Source organism: Pipistrellus hanaki (assembly GCF_964339955.1).
Source record: "Pipistrellus hanaki genome assembly, chromosome: 4".
NCBI classification, from domain to species: domain Eukaryota; kingdom Metazoa; phylum Chordata; class Mammalia; order Chiroptera; family Vespertilionidae; genus Pipistrellus; species Pipistrellus hanaki.
Genome location: NC_140506.1, coordinates 72899346 through 72913202, shown reverse-complemented (window position 1 = coordinate 72913202; position 13857 = coordinate 72899346). Strand labels below are relative to the sequence as shown.

General features: G+C 40.1%; 1 protein-coding gene across 1 annotated transcript in view; it reads right to left on the bottom strand.

The window, feature by feature from the left end:
- Nucleotides 1-13857, bottom strand: part of LOC311621452 (nuclear envelope pore membrane protein POM 121C-like) — a 22659-nt gene extending 8802 nt beyond the window's left edge. The window contains exons 1-5 of the mRNA XM_084881507.1: nt 13251-13857; nt 11592-11807; nt 11086-11244; nt 7414-7494; nt 5671-5842 (exon numbers count right to left, since the gene is read on the bottom strand). Of these exons, the coding sequence (XP_084737633.1) occupies nt 5671-5842; nt 7414-7494; nt 11086-11244; nt 11592-11807; nt 13251-13813 (1191 nt within the window). The 5' untranslated portion in view covers nt 13814-13857. The remainder of the gene's footprint in view (nt 1-5670; nt 5843-7413; nt 7495-11085; nt 11245-11591; nt 11808-13250) is intronic.

Genomic DNA, 13857 nt, shown 5'->3' with positions numbered 1-13857 from the left:
GTCATGACATTTATGACTTTTACAACATCTATGGCACTTATCATTATATGATAATTATTTATACATCTGTCTCTTCTGCCAGGCAGAGTCCCTTGGCAGCAAAGATAGCATTTTGTTTTGTTCGTTTGTTTTTTATCCTCACCAGAAGATATTTTCCCATTGATTTTTAGAGAGAGTGGAAGAGAAAGGGAAAGATAGAGGGAAATATTGATGTGCAAGAAAAACATCAATTGGTTGCCTCCTGCACGCGCCCGACCAGGGCCTGGTCTGGGGAGGAGCCTGCAACCAAGGTAAATATCCTTGACTGGAATTAAACCCAGGACCCTTTGGTCTGCAGGCTGACGATCTATCCACTGAGCCAAACTGGCTAGGGCAAAGATGGTCTGTTTTCATCTCCACCTCCTTCAAAAGGGGCTAGCAGCAAAGTAACTGACAAAGAGCAAACATTCGCCCAGACCGGTTTGGCTCAGTGGATAGAGCGTTGGCTTGGGGACTGAAGGGTCCCGGGTTCGATTCCGGTCAAGGGCATGTACCTTGGTTGCAGGCACATCCCCAGTAGGGGGTGTGCAAGAGGCAGCTGATCGATGATTCTCTCTCATCGATGTTTCTAATTCTCTATCCCTCTCTCTTCCTCTCTGTATAAAATCAATAAAATATATTAAAAAAAAAACAACAAACATTCCGTAAATAAGTCTTTAGCCTAATACAATGGTACTAAACTATCACATTTTCCTACTGGGAAGCTTCTAGTGATTTCTTACTCTGTAACAGTTACATGATATAAACACAAAAGGAAGAAAACAATGTTTAAAAGTTAAAAAGAAGGATTTAAAAATCAAAGACAGGTGATAAAACAACAGAGTTCCATAAACTAATAATATCAGAAAACCCAAGGCTCAGAATTAGATTGAGAAAAATGCTGAAATAAATAACATTTTTAAGAAAATGTTATTCTCTGATATAGAATAAGAAAGGATGGTCATTGGGAATAAATCAACTGTGGGCCTCACACCTTACATTTTTAATAAAGTGCCAATGGTGATTTGAATGTTTTGCCAGGGTAAAAACGTATCTCTACTTCTAAACTGTACATACACACATAATCCTAATGCAATAGCAATTTACATGTAAAAAGTGTAATAAACAAAAGAACTATAAAAACATTGATGAGTTGTTAAATAACATGGGATAGAATAAAAGACTTTTTATGCCAGAAACTAAAGAAAGAAAACTGACAGAATGTTACATAAAAACTAAGAATCTCTCCACACAAAAATATTACCATGTGGAAGGAAGCTTTACTATATGTATATCTTTTGTACCATTTGTATTTTCTTTTCTTTTAAAAAATATATTTTTAAAATATATATTTTATTGATTTTTTACAGAGAGGAGAGAGCTAGAAACGTCAATGAGAGAGAAACATTGACCAGCTGCCTCTTGCACACCCCCTACCGGGGATGTGCCCGCAACCAATGTACATGCCCTTGACCGGAATCGAACCTGGGACCTTTCAGTCCGCAGACCGACGCTCTACCACTGAGCCAAACCGGTTTTGGCTATACCATTTGTATTTTCAATGACACTAATATTTCCATAATCTAGAAATAAAAATCTTTATGGGCAGGAAACAAACAAAAAAGTATAAACAAACTAAAAGGTAAGTATTTTCAATTAAAGTGATGAATTGATATCTTAAAAATCTTTATGGGCAGGAAACAAACAAAAAAGTATAAACAAACTAAAAGGTAAGTATTTTCAATTAAAGTGATGAATTGATATCTTCAACATGTCAAAACTAAAAATTTGCAACTCCATATAAATATAATGAACATATAAAATAATAAGTGGCCTAAAGATATTGGGTCGGCAACTAAGTAATTGCGGGTTTCACACACACATGGCTTCAGTTGAATTTTTAGGTTTGCAGACGTAGTACAAATGTAAAACACATTTTGTATTTGATAGTTGGCTATTCAGCTGTTAATCAGTAAAAAAAGTTTTTTGATCTGTTTTGTAGTTTTTGTTTGGCGTTCGTTGAAAAATGGAAAATCAAAAGGAACATTTTCGTCATATTTTGCTTTTTTATTTCCGCAAGGGAAAAACGCATCACAAGCTCATAAAAAGTTATGTGCTGTTTATGGTGACGAAGCCTTAAAAGAACGGCAGTGTCAAAATTGGTTTGCCAAATTTCGTTCTGGTGATTTTTCTTTTTTTTCTTTTTTTTTTTTTTTAAATATATTTTATTGATTTTGTACAGAGAGGAAGGGAGAGAGATAGAGAGTCAGAAACATCGATGAGAGAGAGTCATCGATCAGCTGCCTCTTGCACACCCCCTACTGGGGATATGCCCGCAACCAAGGTACATGCCCTTGACCGGAATCGAACCCGGGACCTTTCAGTCCCCAAGCCGACACTCTATCCATTGAGCCAAACCGGTTTTGGCCGTTCTGGTGATTTTTCACTCAAAGATGAAAGACGCTCTGGTCGTCCAGTTGAAGTTGATGACGCCCTAATCAAAGCAATAATCAATTCGGACTGTCACAGTACAACACGTGAGATTGCAGAGAAGCTTCATGTATCACATACATGCATTGAAAATCACTTAAAACAACTTGGCTATGTTCAAAAACTCGATACATGGGTTCCTCACGAACTGAAAGAATCACAGTTAACGCAACGCATTAGCAGCTGCGATTTGCTAAAGAAACGTAATGAAAATGATCCATTTTTAAAACGACTGATAACTGGCGATGAAAAATGGGTTGTTTACAACAATATCAAGCGGAAAAGATCGTGGAGCAGGCCAGGTGAACCAACTCAAACAACATCAAAAGCTGAGATTCATCAAAAGAAGGTTTTGTTATCAGTTTGGTGGGATTACAAAGGAATTGTCTACTTTGAACTCTTACCACCCAACCGAACGATCAATTCTGATGTCTACATTGAACAACTAACAAAATTAAATAATGCAGTTGAAGAAAAGTGGCCCGAATTGACAAATAGAAAAGGTGTTGTGTTCCATCATGACAATGCAAGGCCACACACATCTTTGGTCACTCGGCAAAAATTAATGGAGCTTGGTTGGGATGTTTTGCCACATCCACCATATAGTCCTGACCTTGCACCATCTGATTACTTTTTGTTTCGATCTTTACAAAACTCCTTGAATGGTAAAAATTTCAATAATGATGATGATGTCAAATCGTACCTGATTCAGTTTTTTGCTAATAAAAAACAGAAGTTTTTTGAACGTGGGATTATGATGCTGCCTGAAAGATGGCAAAAGGTCATTGATCAAAATGGGCAATACATTAAAGAATAAAGTTATTTAGTTCCATGAAAAAATTGTCTTTGATTTTCTTTAAAAAATCCGCAATTACTTAGCTGCCGACCCAATATAACAAAGCAAGTTACAAAAAGAGATAGCCAATCTATGTATGATGGCAGTCAATTTAGCTATACGCACAATGACTACCTGGAAGCCGCCGCTCCGTTCGATAGCTATGATGCACACTGACCACCAGGGGGCAAACGCTCAATTCAGGAATTGCTGAGCTGCGGTGATTTGTCAGCTGTGGTTCTCTGCTGACTCACCAGAACCAGAGAGGAGGGAGCCCAATTCCCAGGTGTGGCACTTGAGAACTGCCCTCTCGCAATCTGGGACCTTTGTGGGGATGTTGGAGAACTGGTTTTGGCCTGATCCCAGCAGGCTGGGTCGAGGGACCCCACCAGTGCACAAATCCATGCACCTGGCCTCTAGTACTAAATAATTATTACTGTTTGAGTGGAATCTACACTAATAAAAAAGATGCAAGTTGACTGTACCTTTGTGATGCCCACCAGCCAATTAGGAGTATGTAAATTAACCCAACAAAGATGGTGGGTTAATTTGCATATGCAGGCACCAAGTGACCAGCAGCGGGACATTTGCATTGTCGCCATGGCGATGACGCACGTATTCTGCACCACCCCAGCAGCTCCAGGCCTCTGGGCAGCGTGGGAAGGCGGAAAGGCGGCTCCAGGCCAGAGCAAAGGCAGAAAGGTGGCTCCGGGTCGGAGGGAAGGCAATGCTGACAGCCAGGGGAAGGAAGGCCCATCCTTGCACAAATTTTCATACATTGGGCCTCCAGTAATGGTATAATAGTGACAATTAATGTTAAGAAAGTTTAAAAACACACTGAAGTACCTCTATTTTTTTAATATTGTTGATATTTTTACAGAGAGGGAGAGAGGGAGAGTTAGAAACATCGACCAGCTGCCTCCTGCACATCCCCCATCAGGGATGTGCCCGCAACCAAGGTACATGCCCTTGACCGGAACCAAACCTGGGACCCCTCAGTCCACAGACGGACGCTCTATCCACTGAGCCAAACCGGTTTTGGCAAATTTATAATTTTTTAATTCGATGTTTCCACTTTTTTGTTTGTATTCTTTTCTATTTGTTTGTATTTTCCTTTGTGCTTTATATATATAAATAAACAAAAATATATATATTTCATTTATTTTAATTAAGTATAAATAAAAATAATAATAATAATCATATGAAATTAGGTCCTCCAGGTATGACGTACTGACACGTCCTAGTGAAAGAGTACGCGCCCGTTACAGGTTGCGTAATTAAAAAGGGAACTCCCCGGTTAACAGGTTAATACTCAAGAGCAAAACCAAAAGGTGGTGTGGTAGTTGGGGGTGGTATTGATGGAACAGGACTGTCAAAATGCTAACTATTGAAGCTACATGGAGGTTCATTAGTTTCTTTCCTTCTATGTATATTTGAAATTTAACATAAAAACCATTTTAAATATAGGGATAACGGCTATGTACTTAATAGGCCTACTGTGACGATTCAATGAGGAAATAGGCATTAAGTGCTTAAGGTAGGGTCTGGCCGAAAGTACTCGAGGTAAAGGTTATTATGATTATCTTCTTCTTTGCATTCCCACAACTGCTCTGGTTTAAGCCTTCATCTTGAATTTATGTTAACTATAAGAGCCTTATGAATAAATTTATCTAAAAAATTTTCTCCCCTCAAAAATCTTCCTCAACGCATGATTTTTTTTTTGAACTATGTAATTGGGTAACCACTTATTGACAGGCACTGTAATGGGTACATTTCGAACATTACCTTCAATCTTTCCAACAATCCTTCAGAGATGAGAAAAGGAATTTATGTGATTTACCTGTCCAAGGCCCTATAGTGATTAAATGTTAGAGCCAAAATTGAACCCAAGTCTGTCTGGTAACAAAGCCTGATCTGCTGTAGGCTATACAACATTCTCTTTCTAAAATAAACAAACAAAAATACAGCCACTTCTTATTTTTAAAACTTTCACTAAATTTGCAACCTAGGATAAATTTCTTTTATGACCCAATGCAAGTTGAACTTAGTCTACCTCCTCAATCCAATTAACACTGTTTATTGAATTATTCATCCTTGGCCTATTTATGTGCAATGGCTCTGTCTTGTATCAGGCTCCCACATATACACTGGTTTACTTTCTCAGCTTTCTTTTCTGTTCCATTGATTTTTATTCAAGGATTTGTATCTTCTGTTAATTTAGAGGTAATCCCAATCTCTGACAAAGGTATTAGTAAACACTGACTAATCAATTAACTAATTGATGCTTGGAATCCATTTTGCCCACGCCACCCATAAGAATAATGTACCTGAGAAAAACCTCGGGTAGAACTGTAAGAACTGGTGATGGCATTTCGGCTGGAGCTAAGGATGCCACCTGTGTATGTGCTCGTCATGGAGCTCATAGAGGAGGTGCGGGATCTCTTATTCAAGTGGTCATCTGAGCTCTGGGAATTGAGACCTCTTTTCAGAGACCCAGGCCTAATAAAAGGGAAAAAGATAGTTAGATGTGCTATTGAAGGCAACATTCTTTTAAGGTTTCATCCATGGTCACAAAATCTTTCTTAAATATATCTGACAAAGTCAAGAAGAAAAAGCCAAATATTTTGAAATTAAATGTGTGATTTCACTTAAATAATATTCTAGAAAATACACACTTATCTCCAGTGATAGAAAGTATTATTACTGAATGCCTGGGGATGGGGCAAGACTGGAGGGAGATACTACTAAGAGACACTGGAAAACTTTTGGAGGTGATGGTTATGTTCATTATCTTGACTGTGGTGATGGTTTCATAGGTGTATACATGTCAAAACTTAAACTGTACACTTTAAGACACAATTTAGTATATGTTAATTATCCCTTAATAAAGCTATTTAAAAAATCAGTTAAGAAGAACCAGCCATTTTTTCTAAGTTTCCAACTGAAATAGAAATTCCTGTATATCCTTCCTATAGAATAGTCATCCAACCTCTATTAAAATATAGATAACTCATTATCTCTTAGAGCAGGGGTAGGGAATGTCTGGCCCACAGGGCCATATAAAGCCCACGAATTCGTTTGGTCTGGCCCTGCAAGGCATTAGGAGTTAATTAAATGTTTGACCAAATATAGCAGGCTACCTTTTAAGTGGTCCCACAAATGATGCTATACCTATCCTAATAGCCTTTGGTAAAAAAAAAAAAAAAAGGTTTCCCACTCCTGTCCTAGAGTGATGAATGCCAAATGTGGACCAGTTTATTCTCATATGGGATGAGAAATCTGTCCTCTAACTTTCACACATGGATCCTATTTGGTGCCATACCAAGCAAGATGTTCCGTCCTTTCATTTGATAGTGCTCCAGTTTTTTGGAGGCCATTATCTTTCCCTCCCTCATTTCCTTATTCCTTTGAGGTGTTTCTCCTCTGGGCTAGTACCTAAGTACCTTCAAACCCTCCTTACCTACCACCACCATCCTTTAACATAGTAGTTGCTTCACTCAAAATGAATTTCAGTTTGTGTATATCTTTTTTTATAGTGTAGTACACCAAAGCAAATACAATACTCCATGGACAATCTGAATAGAACTAAGGAAAGCAGCACTGCCACTTACCTGCCACTTCTAGTTTTTGTTCTATCAACACAGAATAGGAGCACATTAGTTTTTTGGCAGTCGTATTATACTGCTGGCTCAAATTAAGCATATAAGTTACCCCAAGATTTTCCACACGTATTTCTGAGCCACTTTCCCTCCAATTCATTTCTTCTTCAAATGTATTTAAACTCAAATGTACAAACTTAACACTTATCTTAAATTTCAGTTTTATATGTTATCCATCGTGCAAACCTTGTGATCTTTCTATTTACATACTTTGTTATTAAAAAATACTAAAAGGAATTATAAGAGCATTATTGTGGCAAGTTACTCAAATGCTCCCCTGATTTAAAAAAGATTTGAACTTGAACAAATAAAGCAATGCAAAAAACAAATAGGAACATCTATAGGACAATGACTTTGGCAATGCCCTCTTTCTAAACAGTGTATAACTCAACCAAATGGATTTTCACTTACTTAGGCACAAAAGAAGCAGGGACGCCATTGGCCACCAGGGGCTCAAATGCTGAATGTCCACTCCCACTGCTGTCATGGCGCCTGTGATAAATCAAAAAACTCTCAATTAAATGAAATGACATTTCCCCCCCTAAAAGCATATTCCTGGGGCATGTACTATTTCTATGGAGGACAGGTTCCATGCTAGACAAGAAAAAGTTTGCTTTAAATCCCAAAGATTCCGAAAGGTAAATTTATTCTAAGATTGTCTGGCAATAAGGAAAGTGTAAAATCCTTGAATAACATGATTTCATTCAATGTCATTTCATTATAATGTTGATGAGATGACCATAAGAATTTAACTATTGTTTATATCAATTAGCCTAGGGGAAAATAGATTTTGTTATATATTGTCACAGTTTCTAAGAACCTATCAACAATGTTAAGACTTACTGTACATCAAGACCTTTAGAACTATTCACTGTATTAATTATTACAATCACAAATTTAACACCCTACATTCACAAATTAAAAACAAAACAAAACAAAACAAAAAACATTTTAGGAACCAATCCACACATCCCATAGTTATCTAGAGGTTAATATGGTAAGTATGTTAGGGGAAAACTTTACGTCTCACATTTAAGAAGGGCTATGCATGGTGCACATAATCATTGATTATTCCAATTATGGGAAGGATAACTATAGAATCTTCAGTTACAGACTCACTAGGGTCAAGTAAAACTACCCATTCCTAAGAACATGAAAAACCTACTGGGACCATAAGAATGGTTATTTCCTCTCCCGTCTCCACACCCCTGCCTCCTGTCATTCCTGCTTAGCTAGTTGACATTAGCTCAAATTGCTCACTTATAAATCACATCTCTATTCATCATAACTTGATCTTCCTAGCTATTATACACTATTAAGAGAAAGATGCAAATTGACTGTACCTCTCTGATGCCCACCAACCAATCAGGAGTATGCAAATTAATCTGACAAAGATAGTGGGTTAATTTGCATATATGGGCATTGAGCAGGACAAGTGGCTGGGGGTGCCAAGCAGCCTGGATCCACATCCCCCAGCCTGGTGGACACAGTGAATGCGGGGGGACATGCCCCTAGCCCTGTGGACACAATGCAGGGGATCTTCTGCACATGGGCTGCAGAGGAAATACCTTTTTTTATTTTAAATATATTTTATTGACTTTTTACAGAGAAGAGGGGAGAGGGATAGACTGTCAGAAACATCGATGAGAAACATTGATCAGTTGCCTCCTGCACACTATCCACTGGATGTGCCCCAAACCAAGGTACATGCCCTTAACAGGAATCAAACCTGGGACCCTCAGTCTGCAGGCCAACACTCTATCCACTGAGCGAAACCAGTTCAAGCATAAACACCTTTTCTGACTGCTCATTGGCTAAGCTCCCTGTACGCCACCACTTGCAGTGTTCTTGGTAACTTGGGTAGTAAGAATCCAAGAAGGTGATATAGGGTTTTTCCACCACATTCCTGGAGAAAAAAATGAAGGTCTGCTGCTAGAGGGGCTAAGAAATGTCGTATCCTACTCTAGCCAGTTTGGCTCAGTGGATAGAACCTCGGTCTGCTGACCACAGGGTTCGGGTTCAATTCTGATCAAGGACATGTACCTAGGTTACAGGATCCTCCCTGGCTGAGGCCCAGGTCAGGGCACATGCAGGAGGCAACCAATCAAAGTGTCCCTCTCACATTGATATTTCTCTCTGTCTCTCTCCCTCTCTCTCTCTTCAATACTCTCTAAAATTCAATGGAAACATATCCTCAGGTGAGGATTAAAAAATAAAAAAGAAATGCCACATCTTATGAAAGACACAGTTTGAAAAATGCCTAAAAAACGTTATTTTTTCACAGTGAAAGGACTGGAGTCCATGTTGATGAAAACACCTTGGCAGCTGTGATGGCTGGCAATGGCTGCAGCAGTGGGGTGATGGGGCTAGTGCCTTCCCCTGATCAGCTCAGTTGCTTCCTGCAGAGGGAGGCCAGATTGTGGCTTAGACTAGCTCCCCATGGGGAGTGGGCCTAAGCCGTCAGTAGGACATCCTCTGAGGGTTCCCAGTCTGTGAGAGGGAGCAGGCTGGGCTGAGGGACAAATTTCATGGACCAGGCCCCTAGTGTTAAATACACTTGCATTGATTAATATTTCTCTTACTTAATTTTGTTATCTAAAGTAGCAAAGATGGACAACCCTGAACCTGTAGGATATGAATAATTTGGTTTAGGTAATAGGAATAATGATTATATTTTTCAAGGGTTCACTCATATACAGAAGAGCAATTCCAAGGGTTCATTCATATACAGAAGAGCAATTCCTTGACCACCTCATATAAAGAAGCTGCCTTCTCATTACCATGTTTTTTATATATCACCCCCCTTTTTAAAATTTCTATCACCCAATTTTTAAAAATTTCTATATACTTATAATCTAAACCTTGTTTTAATATCCTCCCCCTTTTTGTTTCTTCCCGAGGTCCAAGAGGACTTAGTTTTGTTCACTGCTCTATCCACAGTATCTGGAATAGGCTCTGGCACATTGTGGTTGCTCAATTTATTATATTAAAAAAATGAGTGGGCCGGGACCGGTTTGGCTCAATGGATAGAGCATCAGCTTGGGGACTGAAGGGCCCCGGGTTCGATTCCGGTCAAGGGCGTGTACCTTGGTTGCGGGCATATCCCCAGTGGGGAGTGTGCAGGAGGCAGCTGGTCGATGACTCTCTCGCATTGATGTTTCGAACTCTATTTCTCTCCCTTCCACTCTGTACAAAAATCAATAAAATATATATTTTTAAAAAATTATATTAAAAAAAAAGAGTGGAATTCTTAATTACTTAGAAAGCCACAATCAATTCTGCATTATTAGTGACTTCAAACTCCGTTCTTACCATACTAAGGAAAGAGTCCTTATTTCATTTTCCTTAAGTTATTGAACACCAAATAATGAAGTCGATTTTACTCTACTGATAAAACTACCATACTCTAGTTTACACTTTCCTTTGTCAAGCATTCCCTTCAGCACAATTACACATTTAAACTGGTGGTTACCCAGATAACTAAACAACACAAGATTAGGAGGGTAAGCCTTTGAACATTTTTTCTCAAAAACAGAATTTAACATATCTGTATCAAAAGTATGAGGCTAACATGACGAATAGTTGTTGGCTTATCCCAATACTTAGAGCAGTGGTTCTCAACCTTTCTAATGCTGCAACCCTTTAATACAGTTCCTCATGTTGTGGTGACACCCAACCATAAAATTATTTTCGTTGCTACTTCATAACTGTAATTTTACTACTGCTATGAATCGTAATGTAAATATGTATGTTTTCCAATGGTCTTAGGCGACCCTGCAAGCGGTTCTCAACCTGTGGGTAGCAAAATGAGGAAACTGTATTAAAGGCATTAGAAAGGTTGAGAACCACTGACTTAGGGAAAGGTAAATTATAACATTCACCTCACCTATGCCTAACCCTGAAATGAACAGCATTAAAGCCTCACTGTCAGCATTATTAAGCTCTGCCATGAAAGCCAAAGGGGACCTACTAAGGCTCACAAACTGGAGCAGCCTCTGTAATCTTTCTGGGAGTGATCTGCATTTCAACAAACCACAGGAATCCATGTGGGAGGCCTGGTGAGTACTCTGCTGAGCCTGTTACCTTCTTTTATTTTCCTGGCCATCAGAGACTATTTGTTCTTCTTCCTCCACTGTTCTTTTCTTCCTCTCTTTGAGGGCACTCAGTACAGTCTCCTTTGCACATGGGTCTGGAGCATTACTTGATGGTGAGGACAGTGTTGAGCTAATTAGCTGCTCTGTTCTGCAATGAAAGACAAGATTCTAGTCTTAAGATATTTTAATTACCTTGTCATATAGCACAATCTTCATTGAAAATCAGAAGCTAGCTTATAAGCAACAGTGTAATTTATACATTCACAGAAAATGCCCTTAGCAATTAAAGCTACAATATAAGGCAAAAAAAAAGAAAAACAAGAAAATAAGATAGTTCAATGACTCAAATTTGAGATTTCTCATTTAAACACACAGGTACCCACCTCCCCTACCCCCCCCCCTTTTTTTTTTCTTAATAGTACTTGTCAAAGAAATAATCATGGAAGAATAAAGTGGACACAAAAAGGAGTCTATTTTTCCAACAATAATACTTACATGGGAGAACGAGTCAATTTGCTATCAGGAGGAGCAATCCTCACCGTCACTGGACTGCACACCATCTTGGAATTATGAGGCGATAGCACGGTCTTCTTGTGGTAACCATTCCAGGACACTGTGGGAAGTACCCCCAGAAAGGAATATTGGGCCTGTTGAATTGGATATTGTCTTCGAGGTGTTATTAAAAACCGATTTGATAAAGTTCCACAATCCCTGTGGAGAATAGGAGACATATTATGGAACCAAAATGCTTAAAAGAATGTCAGAAAATTAACTGACTAAAAAACTATGTGGGTTCAGATATTTTCTAGAAAGCTTAAACCTCTAAGCAATACAAAACACAGAATTTTTATGGTAACTTCCCACATCATTCCATCTAGAGGCAGAAAGTGGCAGCTGTTTAAAAGCCATCCCTACTATGGACTTCAACAATTTGAGAGGGAAATTGAAAACCTTGCCCACACAAGCAAAGCTACAATGGAAGAAAAGTGTGTATTAGGACATGTAGGGAGAAACTTCAAAAATCCTTCAATCTTTTCAATAAATCATCAGTAATGTACCAGAGTTAAATATTTTTCAACACCTAAATGTTCATCTTCTCAACTAAATTTACTTACCAAGAACCTTATGTCTGGCTGGTATGGCTCAGTGGTTGAGTCAACCCAGGAACCAAGAGGTCACTGGTTTGATTCCTGGTCAGGGCACATGACCAGGTTGCAGGCTCCTTCCCTTGTGGGGGTCATGCAGAAGGCAGCCCATTGATCACTGATAATTTTCTCTACTAGAGGCCTGGTGCACGAAATTTGTGCATGGGCAGGATCCCTAGGCCTGGCTGGTGATTGGGGCCAATTGGGGCCTTCTGACTGCTGGCTGGGGCCGTCCGTCCATTCTGTGCTGCCCCTGGTGGTCAGCACATATCATAGCGAGCGATGGAACTCAAGAGGGATCACTTTGCATATTAGTCTTTTATATATAGATTTTATATATGTAGATTATACATAGATTATATATATAGATTATATATATATATACATATATATGATACATCCCTCTCTCTAAAAATAAAAAACATTAAAAAAAGAACCCATTTTCATCAAATTTTTTGTATTCTTCTCTATTGAGATTAAATGAAAGTGTCTTAATTTGATCATCTTTATCAAATTTTATCAATGGAAGAAGTGTTTCCTCTTTGAGCTCAGCTAAACTGATAAAATTTCTCTATGGGTCCAAAATATATATACATTTATAATACATATATGTATGTAACATATATATGTAATATATATAACATGTATAATATATAGCACACACACACACTACTATATGACTACACTCGAAAGATAAAGGTATTTTCCCCCGAAGTAGGGGTATCTTAATGTTAACAAGTATTCTGCTAAATCTATACTGTACTAAAATTCAGTGTTAAGAATTGGAAGGAAGGGATCAGCTGTGGCAACCCATCTCATTCCCAAGGTTAAATGGGAAGAGCGGGGGTGATGATGGGGAACGGTTGACATGCACAAAGAGGTTTAAAAGAGGTCAAACGACACAGAATCTACCTTGGACTTGAAAGAAAACCGAATTTAAAGTCAAGTCCTCAATTCCAAGCCTGTCGACAGAGAGAGGAGGGGTCTGGGAAAGATCAGCGTATCTTACCTGTGGGTGGGCCTCCTGGAGGGTCCAAAAAGAGGAGTGGGGTGAGAGGAGTGAATGTGATGAACGCGATGAACCGAGTAACCCGGCGGCGGCGAGGTGCGGGTGGGAAGGAGGCGGGTCTGCCTCTCCCGCACGTTCCTGGCCTCCAGAACCGGGGCCGGCTGCGGGGGGCCGGGCTTGCCCTGGTAACTGCCCATAAGGAGCAGTTCAGCGGGGTCGGGTCCTTGGAGCGGGGTCCGCGGCTCTAGGAGGTTTCCGTTTACCGCCGACTTGGCCGGAGACGAGGTGAACAGTATTCGCTGACGCCGCGCGTTCCGAACGAGCGAGGAGATGGCGCGCGAACCGCGGGGCTCGCGGCTCAGTCCCCACCAGGCCGCGGTAGCCCCCACGGCCAGCCAGGCCAGCGCGGCCGCCGCCGGCACCAGGTACAGGACGAGGCCGAGCAGCGACAGGCCGAGAAGCGCCGCCCCGCCGCACCCCCAGCCCCGGCCCCGGCAGTCCCTGGCACACGCTATGGGCCGCCGCCGCTCGCCTCCTCCAGGCGCCGCAGCCGCCGGAGACATCGCGGCTCCGCGCCGCGGAGAAGACTTAAATATCCCAGCGTGCA